The sequence below is a fragment of the Anarhichas minor genome, unplaced genomic scaffold (genome assembly GCF_050575085.1).
Source record: "Anarhichas minor isolate MPS153535 unplaced genomic scaffold, ASM5057508v1 ptg000073l, whole genome shotgun sequence".
NCBI classification, from domain to species: domain Eukaryota; kingdom Metazoa; phylum Chordata; class Actinopteri; order Perciformes; family Anarhichadidae; genus Anarhichas; species Anarhichas minor.
This window is the reverse complement of record NW_027466519.1, coordinates 3,208,683-3,224,922: the sequence shown is the minus strand read 5'-3', so window position 1 is coordinate 3,224,922 and position 16,240 is coordinate 3,208,683. Positions and strand designations below refer to the sequence as shown.

General features: G+C 41.2%; 1 protein-coding gene across 1 annotated transcript; it reads left to right on the top strand.

Annotated features, from left to right (window-relative positions):
* The first annotated feature begins 4,119 nt into the window (after positions 1-4,119).
* On the top strand, positions 4,120-15,911 carry LOC142935238 (dynein regulatory complex subunit 4-like). The gene is made up of 9 exons (XM_076079455.1): positions 4,120-4,245; positions 11,556-11,753; positions 12,403-12,609; positions 12,703-12,757; positions 12,846-13,036; positions 13,545-13,712; positions 14,502-14,591; positions 14,661-14,858; positions 15,900-15,911. The coding sequence occupies exons 1-9, from the start codon at positions 4,120-4,122 to the stop codon at positions 15,909-15,911; spliced, it is 1,245 nt and encodes a 414-aa protein (XP_075935570.1).
* The last annotated feature ends 329 nt before the right edge of the window (positions 15,912-16,240 follow it).

The window sequence follows — 16,240 nt, the reverse complement described above, 5'->3', positions numbered from 1 at the left end:
CACTCTGACATTACAGCAGGTCGTATAATTACAGACGCTCTTTTTTTTCTGCCACTGAGTTTCCTGCCGATCCTGCCAACTGTGCACTCTGTATATAGACCAGTACAGCTGTGTGCTTGCTGCATGAAGAGATCCTGCCTGTTTGCGCTGGATGTGAGTGAGAGTTGTACAATAATACTTCTGGTGTTTCACAACTGTGTCCGGCAGGAATTCCTCAGAGTAGAGAGGGTTATCTGAGGTCCAGCAGAAAATGGAATGACTGAACAGATCATTGGATAGATGTCCCTTGTAAGGGCAGACACACCAGGTAAAGAAGATACAAAATGTAACTAATACATATCGCCATTAAACCTCAACAGCAAGTTTTCTGACAGTTCTCGTTTAAATATGCAGATGAGGCATTATCTTATTTTAATATGTGCTAATTTGCATCGTTTCCAGAACAGAAATCTGAATATTGGAGAAAGCCAGGTTCAAAATGTTTATTTAATTGTGTTGACATATAGAGTTCGAGGTCTTTTATATCACTTCATAATTCAGAGAATACTGTCAGCAGCCATAAAAAGATACATTAAATGAAATGTTATATAAATCAGGCTATGGGTGATCAAATATAGTATAGTATATGAAATGTTTTTTTTGTCTGGGATGTCTTCCCTTAAGATAACTTGATTTGACCTTGCTGCGTAATCATGGGTGTGGGTTGGATCATTCTCCTGAGAGACTGTAGTGATTGGCAATTGTTGTGTGTTTATTTGTGCTGAGATTGGACAAAATTGCAAGACAAATAAGGAGGGATTGGTAAATATTTGTATTCAATCTTGTGAAGAAGATCACAGTTTCCCCGACCGAATATTTACTAAGATATTTAAGGTGAGGTGCTTCAGCAAAAAATGGACATTTTTCCAGCTCTAGTGAATAAAATGGTTTAATGAATGTAGACCCCAGCAGAAGGGACAGATTTTAGGTATATATTTTCTCTGATTTTACACCAGGATCTGCGTCAGTTTTACTTCACAGAGACAAGGAGCAGAGCAGGATTACATGTCTGAAATATACGTCGAGCTTCCTGTCTGTGTGAGGAGCTCAGGGTGGTTCCCCTTAACAACCTTTCCCAGACATTCCTCTCCTAATTATGCCCGAGGCAAAAGTGTCTGTGTGTGTGTCTGTGTGTGAGCATGTGCACTTGAACAGCTATCTTTGTTATGACCAATTTTAATTTTTAAACCTTTGGAAAGTGAGGACATTTTGGCTGGTCCTCACTTTGGGATGGATGTTAAAATGCCTGTTCTAGGGTAGAGCTGTCGCTGTTTCAGCTCTAAAAATGTGTTAAAATGGCCACTTGGCTGATATGGTTAAACAAACACATCCGTTTTAAGAGTGAGGGCAGCACCGTGGCTCAGTGTGGCCTCACAGGATGAAAGTGGAGAATTCGGTTTGAGGCCTCAGCTCTCTCTTGTGTGCCGTTTGCATGTTCTACTCGTGTTGACGTTGAGTTTTTTCCGGGTGCTCCAGTTTCCTCCTATATTCCAAACACATGCAGCTCAATTGGAAACTCTAAATTGCCTACACATCTATATCTTGTCTGGACTTCAATGAATGCTGATAAACATTACTAATGACAATAAAATGATAATAAATCTAATTAAGGTCACCTCTCTTTTGTCATCATTTACTCTCAGATTACATATTCAATATATATTTGATTTGCCCTGCCCCCATTTTTCCAGTCAGGAACTAATGTTTCCGGTTATTCAGACACCACATCAGTGCAGCACAAAAAGGCCTTATCTCGCAATGTTTATGAAGTGGAAAAATAATTAGTGTACAAACAGACAGACTGAGCCGAAAACATAATCTCCTCAGTGGAGGTCACTAACATGTCGACTTAAACACAGCAGCATGTGTTTTCTTGTAGAAATGCATCGTGATTGATGAGTTGTTGTATCTGAGTTTTGGTAGTTTGCGAGGATCAAGACCATTGTGTGGTTTTCTTTGGCTGCTGTCTTATAAACTTATGTCACCCATTAGCAGGCAGCATGACCATCATTTTTAATGCATATTCGTCATTTTTAGAGTTTGTTCCTCACTCATTAGCGATCGCCACAACCATTTTTTTTTTTTTGACATTTAAGTCACTCCTGCTTCCTGACAGTTGGTGGTTTAATTTGTTGCAGACTTGAAGGGTGAGATCAAAATGGGACGAGACCCAGCAGCTAATTATGCTCTTGTAGACGGACATTAAATCAGAGGCTTTGTCAAAACAAACTGCCAGCACCGATATTATCTTTATATGTGTGTGTCATATTAAAATGTTATGAGAGTCTGTGTGGACAATTTAACTGGAGTGCAAATGCTATCTGACTTCGAGATGTTTATGAAGGCGCAAGGCAAGGGCTTTAAACATGCAGCTAATGGACACTGAGTGGAAAAAATATGGAGAACACCTTAGCAGCCACATAATTGAAACTGTTTTATAAGCAATTCAAAGTTAATTGTAGTCACCTAAAGCATCAAAATGATAAAACAAAGTCAACCATCAAGAACTCAATCTTTAGAATTAAATCGTATTGAGTAAAACCTAATTCAGACAGAGTAAGTATTCTTTGTATATATATTTGTGAAATGTGTTAAACTACGCCTGAAGAGAGTTTTTTTTTTTTTGGGGGGACAAGAGCAGAAAGGTGCTCATCTCGTGATTGGTCTGTTTCTCAATGGTCATGGCCAACAAGCTCCCGCTGTAGCTAACTCTGTTGACTGGGTCTGCGTACAACCATGAAAAAGGAGGGTTAATAAGGGAATATGTTGACAGTCCTTGATCCAAGACTCCTTGCGCATATAGTATATGAACTCTGCCCATGCTCACATTTATGAAGTTTGTCCAAGTCCTGATTGACCAATGTTTCAGATGTGGTGAGTGTCTTGGAAATAACTGCTATTGACAACCATTAAAAGCTTAACTATGGTGCTGAGAAGATGGTGAGCCAATGTTGGCCCTTCCCGCACTGGCAGTCGACAAGTCACTAAGTCAAACTGGGAATAATAAAGGAACCCCAAAAGGGAGACTGCAAGCCAGGACGAGATGATCTGATGTGAAGAACTGGACCACCAACAAAGAGGAATTGATCTCAGATGGCTGGGTGAGCTAGTATTTTTGTTCTGCGCCACTCTGACGAATGACGTAAACCTTGGGGAATACCCGACACCTACTTCATAGTTGACCGTCTGTTGTTTTTTAAAGGTCATGTGAGTAACCAGTGATGTATTGAGGATAAAAGCACTAATGGTGCCTTCTAACAGTAGGTTACTGCTGCCACCCAGTCATGTTTTTGCTTTATATTTTGGCAGCAGGGCGCTGGAGCTAATGGCTACATCAAAGCAGACCAGCCCTTAGCAGCACTAAATGGTATACTGCTAACCACCTTCTTATTTCATCATATAATATTTACATAGGGTTGCAGCTTAAAAGATAAAATGTAGTTGTTTCTTATATGAAGTTCACAATTTCGTTTTCTGTATGATTTTTTTATTTTTTTAATGACATCAGCTTTAGCAGTGCTTTGTGTTTCGACCATGTTTGCATGCTAAACTAAGATGGTATAGCATTTGCACATTGGCATTGTCTTTTTGAGCATGTTGTGCTAGGATTTAGCCTCACAGAGCTGCAAGCATGGCTGTGGACTCATAGTCTTCTTTCTGATTAATGGATTATTTGTTTGGTCAATAAAATGTGGTTTGGCCAATCCGATTGCATTCGCATGTCATGTACGTCTTTTGTTTATGCATCTACAATTTTAAGATACAGATTGCATGATAATCCGAGGTGTAAAAAGGGGTCTTTGTGCATTTATTTTAGGGAGACAATAGGCTTTAGTTTTCAGATTTCTCTACAAAAATCTGAATTTGACCAATAAGTCCCCCAAAGTCAATGGCTAAAAAAGAGGATAATATCTTTTGTTTTCCATTATTGATCATTGGGCTGCTCATTCCACTCACTACCCCCCGATTTTTGGTACAGCCTGAGCAGCTTACATTCATTTGATTTGAATGCAGATTGGCAGGTTTCAGTCAGTCCCATCAGGGCGGTGTGGTGTTTGTCACCACTGTGTGTGTGAGAGCATGCTCGGGAGTTGTTGGGTGGAAAACACGGGTTTGGTTGAGAAGGACTCCTACCGCTCTGTGGAGACTGCTGTGGTGGGCGGCAAAAAAGTTCTTGTGAAGGATATTCAGGCCATGCACCACCATGTACCAGCTTGTGTTCTCCGGTCATGTTGGCCGCTGTCTTGTTTGGATGTTGGTCAGTGTTTTGGGCTATTCTGCTCACCAATAATATTTAACCAGCAGCATGGTAAAGCCAGCTGTAAATTTAAGCTCCAATATTGTTCTGTTTTACCATAATGGTTATAAAACACTGTGGTGTCAATTAAACAAAGACATATTTTTGCTTAATAGTTTATTGGCGCTGCTGAACCTGACCAATCACATATTTTTGGTTCCAATATGTAACTGTGTTTTTGAGTATTTTCTTTAAATCCTTATTCCAATACTTTGGTTCTAAATAGCTAGATGCTTGATCAAGTTACATCTCTGAGAAGATGTAGCTCTATATTGCAGCTCCATATATTTTCAGTTTAGAAGCAGTCTAGTTGCCCACAAGCGCCTGTGTCGTCTGTACTATATTTGCGTGAGGGTGCGGATGCAGAATGGTTGCATGGGGTATTTTTGTCTGTGAAGATGGACGGCTGTGGTCATGTTGTGATCAGACTCTCCGATCGGATCAGACAGTTGCACACTGCAGAAGAGAGAAGAGTAAAAAACAGGAGAAAGGAAGACATGAGAAGAGAGGAAAAGTAAAGTAGGTGGAGGAAAGGAGAGAAGAGAAAACTGTAACATTGTTTTAATGGTTTTATGAAGTTTGTTTTTTCTTTATGGTCCTTTAATACAATAAACACCTGAAAAAAATGACATGTAAACAATTAACTGTGCTATGCAGTATAATAAACCTTTCTCCGTAAGCACTGACTTAGTGATTCACAGGTCAAAAAAGACACTGTGAGGCTGTACTTGGATGTCCTCTGGTAAATGTGTTGAACCTGCATCTCAGTGACCTGGTTACGCTGAGTCTGCAGTTTGTTTTGGTCGGTAAACGATACAGTCTAGTCCCTTATAACAACAAGCCAGCTTCATGTCATACACAGCCTCACTGTGGTGTCTGATACGGTATCATTGTGGTAAACTCTACGTTGGCCACAGGTTCCTATTGTTCTCCAAACCTACAGTATAAATAGTGATGGCTACTGTTGGAAAACCCCTTCTTTTGTGTTTTCACCAATTCGGTGTGTTACAGAAAATCAAGCAAGAAAGTCAATAGACCTGCAGTGAGTTGATGGTACAAGAGCTTCTGTGTATACTGAGGTGAAAGTAGAATTACTGTCAGATGGATGAAGATTAACAGATGGCTCACATGTTCCTGTAACAAATCAGAAACAGTCATCATAAACAGTTTGTACATTCCATTAACAAACTAGATTGGTAGAGCTGTACAAAGTGATTAACAGGTGGGCCGCCCTGCTACTGTTTTGACCCCATGGCCTGGGATGAATTCCAAGAAGCAGCAGAAAACAATGCACATGTGTGCACAGAACCATTAGAATTATAAATAAACTATAATTGTTGGCTGTGTAAACAATATTGGAGCCTCTCAGCTCTGGGCGAATAGGGTGGTTGCTAGATTTGGACAGATTCAGGGAATCCAGAAAGTGAAACCATTCTACTGACTCTCCTACTGTCAACTCCAACTGACCCATGTTGAAGCCCTGTGCTTAATAACAACCTGTCTAGGTGTATCATCCCTCTAGCCCAATTTGAGCTGGGATAGACTCCCCTCGCCTGCAGGATGAGCATACTGACGAGAATGGAGCGGTGAGATTCCCCTGAGGCAGAAAGAGTGGTGTGGTGAGTTTATTGTATGTGTGCCGGAGGACATACAATAACATGCCAGTCATTTTTTTTCCACAGGAAAATAAAAAAATAAATCATCCAGTGTTTTGCTGTAATTTACTCCCAAGCAGCCATAAATGACTAGACTTAACCAGCAAAAGAAAACATTAATACGTCTAAAACTTTGATGCTTTCCCTAATTTAAAAGTTATGTATAGAGTCCTGCCTCATGCACTGAGTCCTCATAAACATTTGGTTCTCAATCGTATTTACTCTCTATTCCAAAGTGACCCCAAACCCTCTTTAATATGTACAGAAGATTTCCTACTGGCTTCTGACCCCTCTAATTCATTCATTTCTAATGAACAGGGTTTATATGTCACATCTGTAGTAAAGCCGACCGCCGCGAGGTAGTAAATGTGGATTTCCACTGTGGCAAATGTGATGCTGAGCATTATAATGGCAAAAGCATCCCAGCTGATACAATGCAACTGTGAGATCAGAGACCCGAAAGTGTCTCACTGCGGGATCAGCAGTTCTCTTGTTTTGTTTTCATGGTCGGCCACTGATGAGTTTTCAGTGTGTGGAAGGTCCTGACAACACGTTGAAATGTCCTCATAGGCATCTATGTGCTCGGTCCACAGTGGCACACCCTTCAATGATTTACTTGCTATGTTTGTAAGAACTGTTCAAAGTGAGGAAAAGTGTAGCGTCTCCCTCTGCTGCGATCTGATTGGATAAACTTTGATAGTTTGGCAGAAAACTTAAACCTTAAATTGACTTAAACCTGAAATGAATGCTTTTTTGACCACTTGTGTTAACTTATCAGCAAACAGTTGCATGTTTACACATAGATAGATAGAAGGCAATATTAGCGTTCACAAGAAATCTTTTTTTTTTTTTTTTCTTACCTCCTGATCAGACCAATATTTCCTCTCTTTTTAGTCTCTTACTGTGATTGTCTGCTGTTTGGTGCTGAGCAGGGAGTGTACACTGGGATTATCAGAGCAAAATGCTGCCTGTTAAAGGAAAAAAAAAAAAGATAATCAAAGTAAGGTGCTCAATAAAGCATAGTTTTGTTACTGGTACTCAAACTTAGATTTCTTAAATAATTCCAAACGCACAGTCCTGCTGTCACACATTTTAGTACGAAAAATGTCCCTTCCAGTGTGTGTGTGGAGGCAGTGCACATTGTGAGATTAAGATAAGCGGGCTGTGGTTGAAGTGCATCTAGGTTCTCGTTCATTCCCATTATTCCTCTTACAATCGCAAATTTTAATAAATTAAGACACTCTTAGTCAATTTAATACCCTAAGAGATGTTACTGCTACAGCCCTGCTTCGTCTGGTGTGACCCGTAGCTCGTGCTGGCTACTATAGAGTCAGTCTGCCGATTGTACGACTCTCTCTACTTGTGCTGCTTGTGTTACTTTATATTTACGCATTTACTGTTACTTGTGCCAAAAATGGCTGTTGTCCAGTAAGTTAGATACACTCACGGAGAATCTAATTACGGCCGATGTATTTTGGCCTCAATAACCGGTTGTTTGTTCTATTTTTATAGTAACAGCCCTCATGCATCTTCCGCTCAAATTCCATCAGCTGATATTTAATTGCATCAGAAGAAGGGTTTGCTGATAGACCATTAGAGAGATGTTTCAGATGGGAAACATCCTGCTCAGTACTTATCTTGGTCAGAATTCTTTAATAATCCAACTTCAACAGATTCTCATCAAAAAATATGTTAAAAAACAAATGTTGGTCAATATGTATTGTTGCTGCTTTTTAAACTCATATCCTGATTTCAGCCTCAGGAAACCAGTATCGCTCCGGCTCTAGTCTCGATTAAGTCGGGTTGAGTTGCACAATAAAACGGCTTCTTTGGCTAAGAAAACTGAGGTTTAACTCATCGAATAAACATTCGTACAACTAAACCTCCAATCTGCACCTCGAAAGAACCAACTGCTTCAGTTTGATTGTATCTTCGTGTGACGGTACGACGGATTCGTCCACTTCTGGTTAACAGGTTCAGGAGAGCCAATCACACAGTCCGCAGGCTTAATTATCAACTGCTGTATGTCATCCAAGTCTCTGTCAACACACACACACACACACACACACACACACCATCAGTCACAGTGTGTGTGTGGTCCATATAGTATCTCACCACCAGTCACTACTTCAGCCTCTACCTGCTGCAGTCAGCTATCACGAGTCGAGTGTCAGACTAGACTCTGGACCAGAGAGCCATGATTTGTCTGGGATTGAGAGAAGAAGAAAAACAGAATTAAATGGCGGTCAATCTGTTCTGCTTCGTCAGGCTGCAGATATTCGTATGGACATACATTCCAAATTACCTGAGTATAGACTCTGATTGTGAAATACCTGAAGCGTGGCCGGATGCAGACACTGTGCAACCAATGTGAGGCCATTTTCTTTTCTTTGCCCAAATTATTTTATCATTGCATTTTTTTAGACAGGGTGACCTGGATAGTGTAAACATAATCCTGAATAGTACAGCTGTTTTTTTTTCCTGTTGGGTACATAAACATAGCAATACACCGTTTGGGATTATTTTTATTTTTATTTTTTTTAAACAAGCATTCTTAGAGATATATGTGTATATAGTATATGTTTAGAGAGCTTATTCATACTGTGAATGTTGAAACAGAACAGAACACATCATTTAATTAAGAAATATACTACCAGTATATACTACCCCCCCCCCCCCGAGACGTTAGGCGATCACTGAATCCTACTGTCAAACTACTCTTTATTATTTTGTGAGCCTGCATAATATTTGACGATGGTGAGTAAACTGTTTTTATATTATAGTCATGTAGTGGATTATGGTTAGCATGTGGTAGCTTCAGCCAGATGCCAGCTTCTTATAGAGACTAGCTAAACTAGGTCAACTAACTTAAAGAGTCGGTCGGAGTCCATCCATCCATCCATCCATTTTCCTCCGCTTATCCGGGGTCGGGTCGCGGTGGCAACAGGCCAAGCAGGCTGACCCAGACCTCCCTCTCACCGGCAACATGTTCCAGCTCATTCTGGGGGATCCCGAGGCGTTCCCAGGCCAGCTGGGAGATGTAATCCCTCCAGCGTGTTCTGGGTCTTCCCCGGGGTCTCTTCCCAGTTGGACGTGCCTGGAAAACCTCCAGTGGGAGGCGTCCAGGAGGCATCCTAATTAGATGCCCGAACCACCTCAGCTGACTCCTTTCGACGCGAAGGAGTAGCGGCTCGACTCCAAGCTCCCTCCTGATGACCGAGCTCCTTACCCTATCTCTAAGGCTGAGCCCGGCCACCCTACGGAGGAAGCTCATTTCGGCCGCTTGTAGCCGCGACCTTGTCCGTTCGGTCACGACCCAGAGTTGGTGACCATAGGTGAGGGTAGGAACGTAGACCGAGTGGTAAATTGAGAGCTTTGCCTTCCGGCTCAGCTCCCTCTTCACCAAGACGGCCCGGTGCAGCGCCTGCTTTACTGCTGCAGCTGCACCGATCCGTCTGTCGATCTCCCGCTCCATCTTACCCTCACTCGTGAACAAGACCCCAAGATACCTGAACTCCTTCGCTTGAGGTAGGCACTCCGTCCCCACCTGGAGGGAGCAATCCACCGGTTTCCGGCAGAGCACCATGGCCTCAGATTTGGAGGTGCTAACTCTCATCCCCGCCGCTTCACACTCGGCTGCAAACCGTCCCAGTGAATTCGGTCGGAGTCTATTTTTCTTTTCCTCTGATGTACTTTGTGGAGAATCCCCACAGGTAGTCCTTCAAATGACATAAAGTCTCACAGTCAAAGAACCTGGCATATTTTGACAGGCTCTGCAGTTTGGTGTCATCAAACTGTTGTGACATTTCATTAAATTTTGTACAATCGACCAAACCAAGGAAAGCTAGCTCACCAAAATGATCAAACCTAGCTTTCAGTTGAACACTTACATTGTCCAGAATGTTATAAAACATTCGTTTCCTCTCATCTCTGACTGAGTTTTGACTTCGGACACTATCTGTCATCCCGAGCGTGGCACATTTCTGTTCAAATCGCTCATAGAAACTGTTAAACTCTTGTCTCTGGCGTTCCACAAATCCAATTGTGTCGCGGATTCGTGCACAATAAAATCCAATGTCCATTACTTTGTTTTGCAGCACTCTGAAGAGTGCATCGGTTGCACTGAAAATGTCCTCATATGCCATAATGAAAAAGCACGTTGATGCCTTTGACAGCCACCGCTCATATCCAGCGGCCATCATTAGGGTGTCATTATCCCAACTATCTGTATTTTCTCTCATAATACGGAATACAGCATGCAGATCAGATTGGTACATGCTTATTGTCTGCAACAGTCTTGAATTTGAGCTCCATCTCGTGGGTGCTGCTCTTGGTAAACGTCGCTTCACAACATCATCCAATAAGTGGGTGCGCTTCGTGGACTTACTGAAAAATGCCGCTAGTCCCTCAAGTGTTTTAAAAAAAGTTCTACACTCAGGCATGCATTTTGCTGAATGCAACAGCACCAGGTTCAATTTGTGTGCGTAACAGTGAGTAAACATGGCCTCAGGCACCTTTTCTTTAATCCTGGCCTGCACCCCATTAAGCTCTGATGACATCACAGCTGCTCCGTCATAAGTCTGAGCTACCAGCTTTTCGACACACTTGTATTTCTCCAACACTCCCAAGACATACTCGGCTATAGCAGGGGCTCGTCTGTCATCACTCATATCATCAAATCCCAAAAACACCTCCTTCAGCTCACTTTTAGCCACATAACGCAAAATGACAGAGATCTGGGCTTTGCTTGTGACATCCGTTGTCTCGTCTACTTCTACAGCAACAAATGAGGCTGCATTAATCTCCTTTTTGATATCATTTCTAATCACCTCACCGACTGCTTCGATTAAATCGTTCTGTATTCTGTTTGACAAGCCAGAAAACACAGTGGATGTCTCCAAATGTCTAGCTAATCTTTCATCTTTCTCAGCAAAGGCATGTAATAGTTCTACATAGTTGCCACGATTAGAAGAGCTTGAACTCTCATCGTTACCACGAAATACCAGTTCCTGTTTGGCTAGGAAGCAGGTTGCATTAATGAGGTATTTTAAAATCTCTCAGTTTTCCTTTACCTTAGCATTATGGATGCTAATATTTAGTCTCTGCTGTTCGTCCAAAGCCAAATCTATTCTCGAGGTTCCAAACGTTTTCAAAGCAATTTGGCTTTGAATGTGAGTAGTTGATCTTTCATGTTTGCTGAGGCTTCTTGGTAGATTTTGGTAGATCACAAAATCCTGATTTAGTCCAGACATTGTCACACGTTGAGAACAGAAGACAGGGAAAGCAGTAAAGGCGGTTTCTTGTAGCACAGCCACACAGCCAGTCTTTTCGATCGTACCACTCTGTTTGAAAAGAGCGAGTCATCTTCTGTCCCGTCAAACAAACAGGACACCTTTACTTTTGATTGAACTCAAATGTGTGTAAACAAGTAGACCTGTAGAGGAGCACCGATTGGCCCACTCCTACTGCCATCTTCTGCTGCATGCAGGAAAACTCACTCGTCTGTTCTTCAGCTCACATGAGGACCCCACAAAACTGACACAAATGTCTGTGCGACCTTCCAGCAGAAGGAGCAAATCATCCGCCTCCAAGAGGAGCTGGACAGAACGCGGCAGGAGAAGACCTCCTTCAAGCTGCAGAGGGACAAGGCCCAGGAGGGCTGGGAAATCTCCAAGAGGAGGCTGGAGGAGGAGACGGCCGACCTGAGGAACAGACAAAGGAAGAGACAGGAGGCAGAGGATCGCCACCAAGCAGAGATAACTGTGAGCTGCACACGCTCACACACACACACACACACACACACACACACACACACACACACACACTCACTCACACACTGCAAATTACTGTAAGGCTTTAAAGGCATTTTACTGAAATACATTTTCATAAACTAGTTTTTAAATTGCACGTTCAAAAAGCCTATAAACCGCAAAGTGTTAGAGAAGCAGAGAAACCAAAAGAAAAAGAAAATTGGAGGACAATAAAAATCCCCTAACATAAAAAATAAATATACAAATGAATAAATGCATTTACTTTGTTCTATTCTTTCTATTTACTGCTTACCAGTACTGTGCAATCTATTACTATACCATTATCTGCTAAAATCTGCAAACTTTACATTCTTTTATATTTATCAATTCGGTTTACTTCAACATCAGAGATATTCTTTGGATTATTCTTTACCTTTCTGAGACGTTATGTGCTGTGAGGGGTTTAATCCAGTGGGTCCCAAAAGGTTTTACAGTAAATCTAAGAGGTTGCGAGATGATTAACAAAAGAAGAACTAACACCATCACTACATGATTGAACTGATTACATTGAGTATGTTGAATTTCCTGTTTACACTAAATCATATTTGATTGGTGTGTGAATCTGACCTATAAACACCTCATTTTGATGGCTGGTGTCCAGGTGCACAAGCAGAAGCTGAAGCACTGCCTGTCTGAATATCACGACACCGTCTCTGGGCTGAAGGTGGACGCCATCGCCTCGACCACGCTGGTGCAGAACCAGCACACACAGTCAGAGCTCGCGCTTCAGAGAGAACTGGAAAGCCTGCGGGCGGAGTTCAGGGAGAAGAAGATCCACAAAGAATTCGGCACCATGGAACTGAAGCTGGTGAGGCTGGCTTCGTTTTTACATTTGTCTCTAGTTTTATTTCTGCAATTCAGCATCTTCACCACAGACCTGTTGCCTTTTGATTCTCAACAGAAGCACCAGGCGGAGTTAATGCAGCTGGAAAACAACACTGCTAAAAGAATCAGAGGTGAATGAATCCAATCTCTTGAGTCAGATTCAGAAACTCCTGTCATAAACTGTCATTAACATTTTCCCTTCTGTTGCTTTTCAAATAGAAATTCATTTGAAATATTGCAAGGACATGCAGTCCATGACCAACGCACAGGCCGAAACGGAGTCTGCCCTGGTCGAAGAGCTCGACAAAAGAATGAAAAGTTGCGTAGTGACTCTGAGAAAGGACCACGACGAAGCTCTCAAATCATTGATGGATCGTCAAACTGAGCTGATGAGTCAGACATCTATGAAGGTACGAGACGTTACAGACTCACCACAGAAAGAAAACGGAACAGATGAGCAGAAATATGTATAATTATTTCGTATTGTTTCATGAAGATGTTTTGCCATCATCCAGACTAAATTAAATTATTTGTATTTACTTGATAATTCATGAGACATTTTCTGAGAGATAGGTGAGATTATGTTACAAAAACATATTTTTTACCAGCCAATCAGGGCTTTAAGACATACATTTTTCTCCACCGTCAACAATCACAGTTAATAAATAGTTATTATGCCCTCAAAGAAAAATTCCCTGACTCTACAATCAAATTCACAAATATTCTTTATTTTATTTGGTTGGTATTTTTGTGTCACTTGAAAAAATCAAATCGAATTTGATCACATTTATTTAAGAATTTGTTAGTTGTACTAATCAAGACTCATAAACTACTTCTACATGTAGTGAAGATACTTGAGTACAGCACAGCTCTCTTCAGGTGACTCTTGTGTTATGTGCTTCGTTTGTTGCTTGGTAGGGTGAACATGCAGAGGCGAAGAAGCAGGATGCGCGACTGGACAGAAAGATTTCAGCAGCTCAGCAGGAGAACAAACATCTGAAAGAGTCTCTGCAGGAAGCCCAAGAGAAGCGTCTGGAGTTACAGAAACAGCTGCCAGTCATGAGGCAGGCCAAGGTCAAGCACAGGGTGCGTTCACTTCACACCCGTTCAAAAAGCATCAATACACATTGAACATCACTATCCTAACTTAGGTACAAATATACTGAATGAAAAGCACACGTTGGTATTTTAAGTTGATGAAATCGTCTGGGATATTTGTTTATTTTCTGAGATTTTCAGGGGTTTTTTGTGCATTAGTGTTCATTACTACCTGAGCCTAAAGGCAAAAAACTACATTATTTTAAGTTTATTTTAATACATTTGTCAATATTTCACATTAGTTTCAACTAACAACTTAAATGTAAGGTCACATGAGCATGGTGGACACTGTTGGAGGGGGCGTGGCCTTTTTTCACCTCACCACTAGGGGTCACCATAGTCCGAATGTTTTAATCCTACATAAACAGCTTTTATGTCTCTTTTATGTGCTTCGTTGGTGCTGCTATGAAACTAAATGTGTTGAGGTTCGATAATCAACCTCACATTTAGACTTTTGTAAGGCACCCGCCGACGGCCGGTGTACCGAGAAATAACTATTCAATACTAATAATGACCCTAAATATTGATATTAAGTTCCATTCTTTGAATCTAAACTTTCCTTTATGCATTTTCCTTACATCTACAATACTTGGGTCCGCTTTCACCTGCCACTTACTGTTGTTGTCTCTGACTATTTTATAGTTAAATTAATTATTTATTCAGCAGAAAGGAAAGTGAGAACAGATGAGTAGAATGTTATAACTGACTAAACTAAGAACATAATACCCCGAAAATCATACACATTTTCCTTGAAATTGCTGCTAATGTGTCTGACAGTTGGCGTCTGAAGCTAGAGCGAAGCGCCGTGCTAAGGAGACGAGGGACATGTCGATGGGCTGTTTGCTGCAGGAGCAGGCCATTGAGAAGGTAAACTCTCACATCGCACGGTTTACCTTCATTCGGCTCGACGGGTATTCATATTGTTGCTTTTGTCAGCTTCAGCAGGAGCGCGATGAGATGTCGAAGAAACAGACGGAGGCCATCTGTGACATACAGCAGAAGAGCGGAATGAGGCACTTGTTGCTGGGCAGGAAAGTGTCAGCGCTGACCGACACTTTGGAAAAGAAGGAGGCCCAGCTCTACGCCGTACTCTCGGCCTCTAACATCGACCAAACTGCAGGCAGCAAACTCCAGGTATGTTTTTTCTTTTTCTTTATCCTCCTTTCATTTGCATCAAATTAATCTTTGCACAACTTTAAAAAATGTGCATTCAAACACTTGTGCAGGTAAGAGCACATTTGTCGAACAGAAGAAAGGCTCAAAACAACCAGCCTTTTAATAGCCAAGGGGGCACCACAGGGTTCTATGCTCGGTCCGTTATTATTTACCATCTACATGAACAATATCATCACTCCAACTCCGACCAATATCATGTTTTTATACAGAGGACAAACACTCCTGTATCCAACTCAACCCATGTCTAGATTACAGTCTACTGAATGTGTTTAATCCTCAAGAACATTGTTGTGCATTTACATACAGCAACATCCCTGACTTTGACGTTGTTCAATCTTATAAATATCTCGGAATTTAGTTAGATAGCAGTCTTCCTTTGAAACCTCACGTGGAACAATTGGTGCAGACTCTTAAGATAAAAATGAATATAGCATGTTTAAAGCATGCTCTTCTTCAAAACATTGTGCAATCTACCTGTGTATCATTACAGAATACACATAGTCTACTTGTGCTGTACTAAGTATATCACATCTGTTCTGGAACTGACTAGGACCCTGTTCACACCTGGCTTTAACATACGTTAAGCTTTTGATAACTGAACTGCCTCCCGCTACTTAACGCTATAGAAAGAATTACAAAGGACTTTAAAACTTTAAACTCATTGATTTTTGTTTAATGAGCAAACCCCTGCGTGTTCACGTCCAACCTCCTTTTTCCTTTGCCTCGTCATGTCCGACATCACTCACTAAAAGAACAGTTAAATCATCAGTGCGTTGTTCTTCTGGCCAACACCTTCCTATGATTCCTCATGAACAGGGCAAACTGCAGCGGACACTAGCATGGTTTTACACTTAAGTCTTCGTTTTATTTGGTGTCTTTTCAATAATTGTTATGCGTTCAATGTCTTTAGTGTTTTGCTGAATTTTGGTTCTTTAATACAGTATTTTTCTATTCCTTCCATTCCTGATGATCTCAACATGTGTTTGTTTTTTTCCACAGACACATGACTGAGGATGACACTGCTGTTTTAATGGTGTTGATGTTGATGTGACTAATTTTGACGGTTCAGGCACCTCTTAATGTAAAACAGTTTGCCAACTCAAACATTTATGAATATATATAAAACATTTGTAAAGTTTAGAAGACATCTTTTCTTTCTTTCTTTTCAATAAAAAATATATACTTGAGGTTTTGTGAAATAACTTTGTTTTGACATCCATCTTTGAAATCTGGGTTTAAATGTACAGACTAAACGGTAACACTTTCAAGAACTAATAGGCCATGTCAGATCACAGAAAATGTTTTTATTATTGTTAGGTGCTTGGTGGAAGAACTTTAAG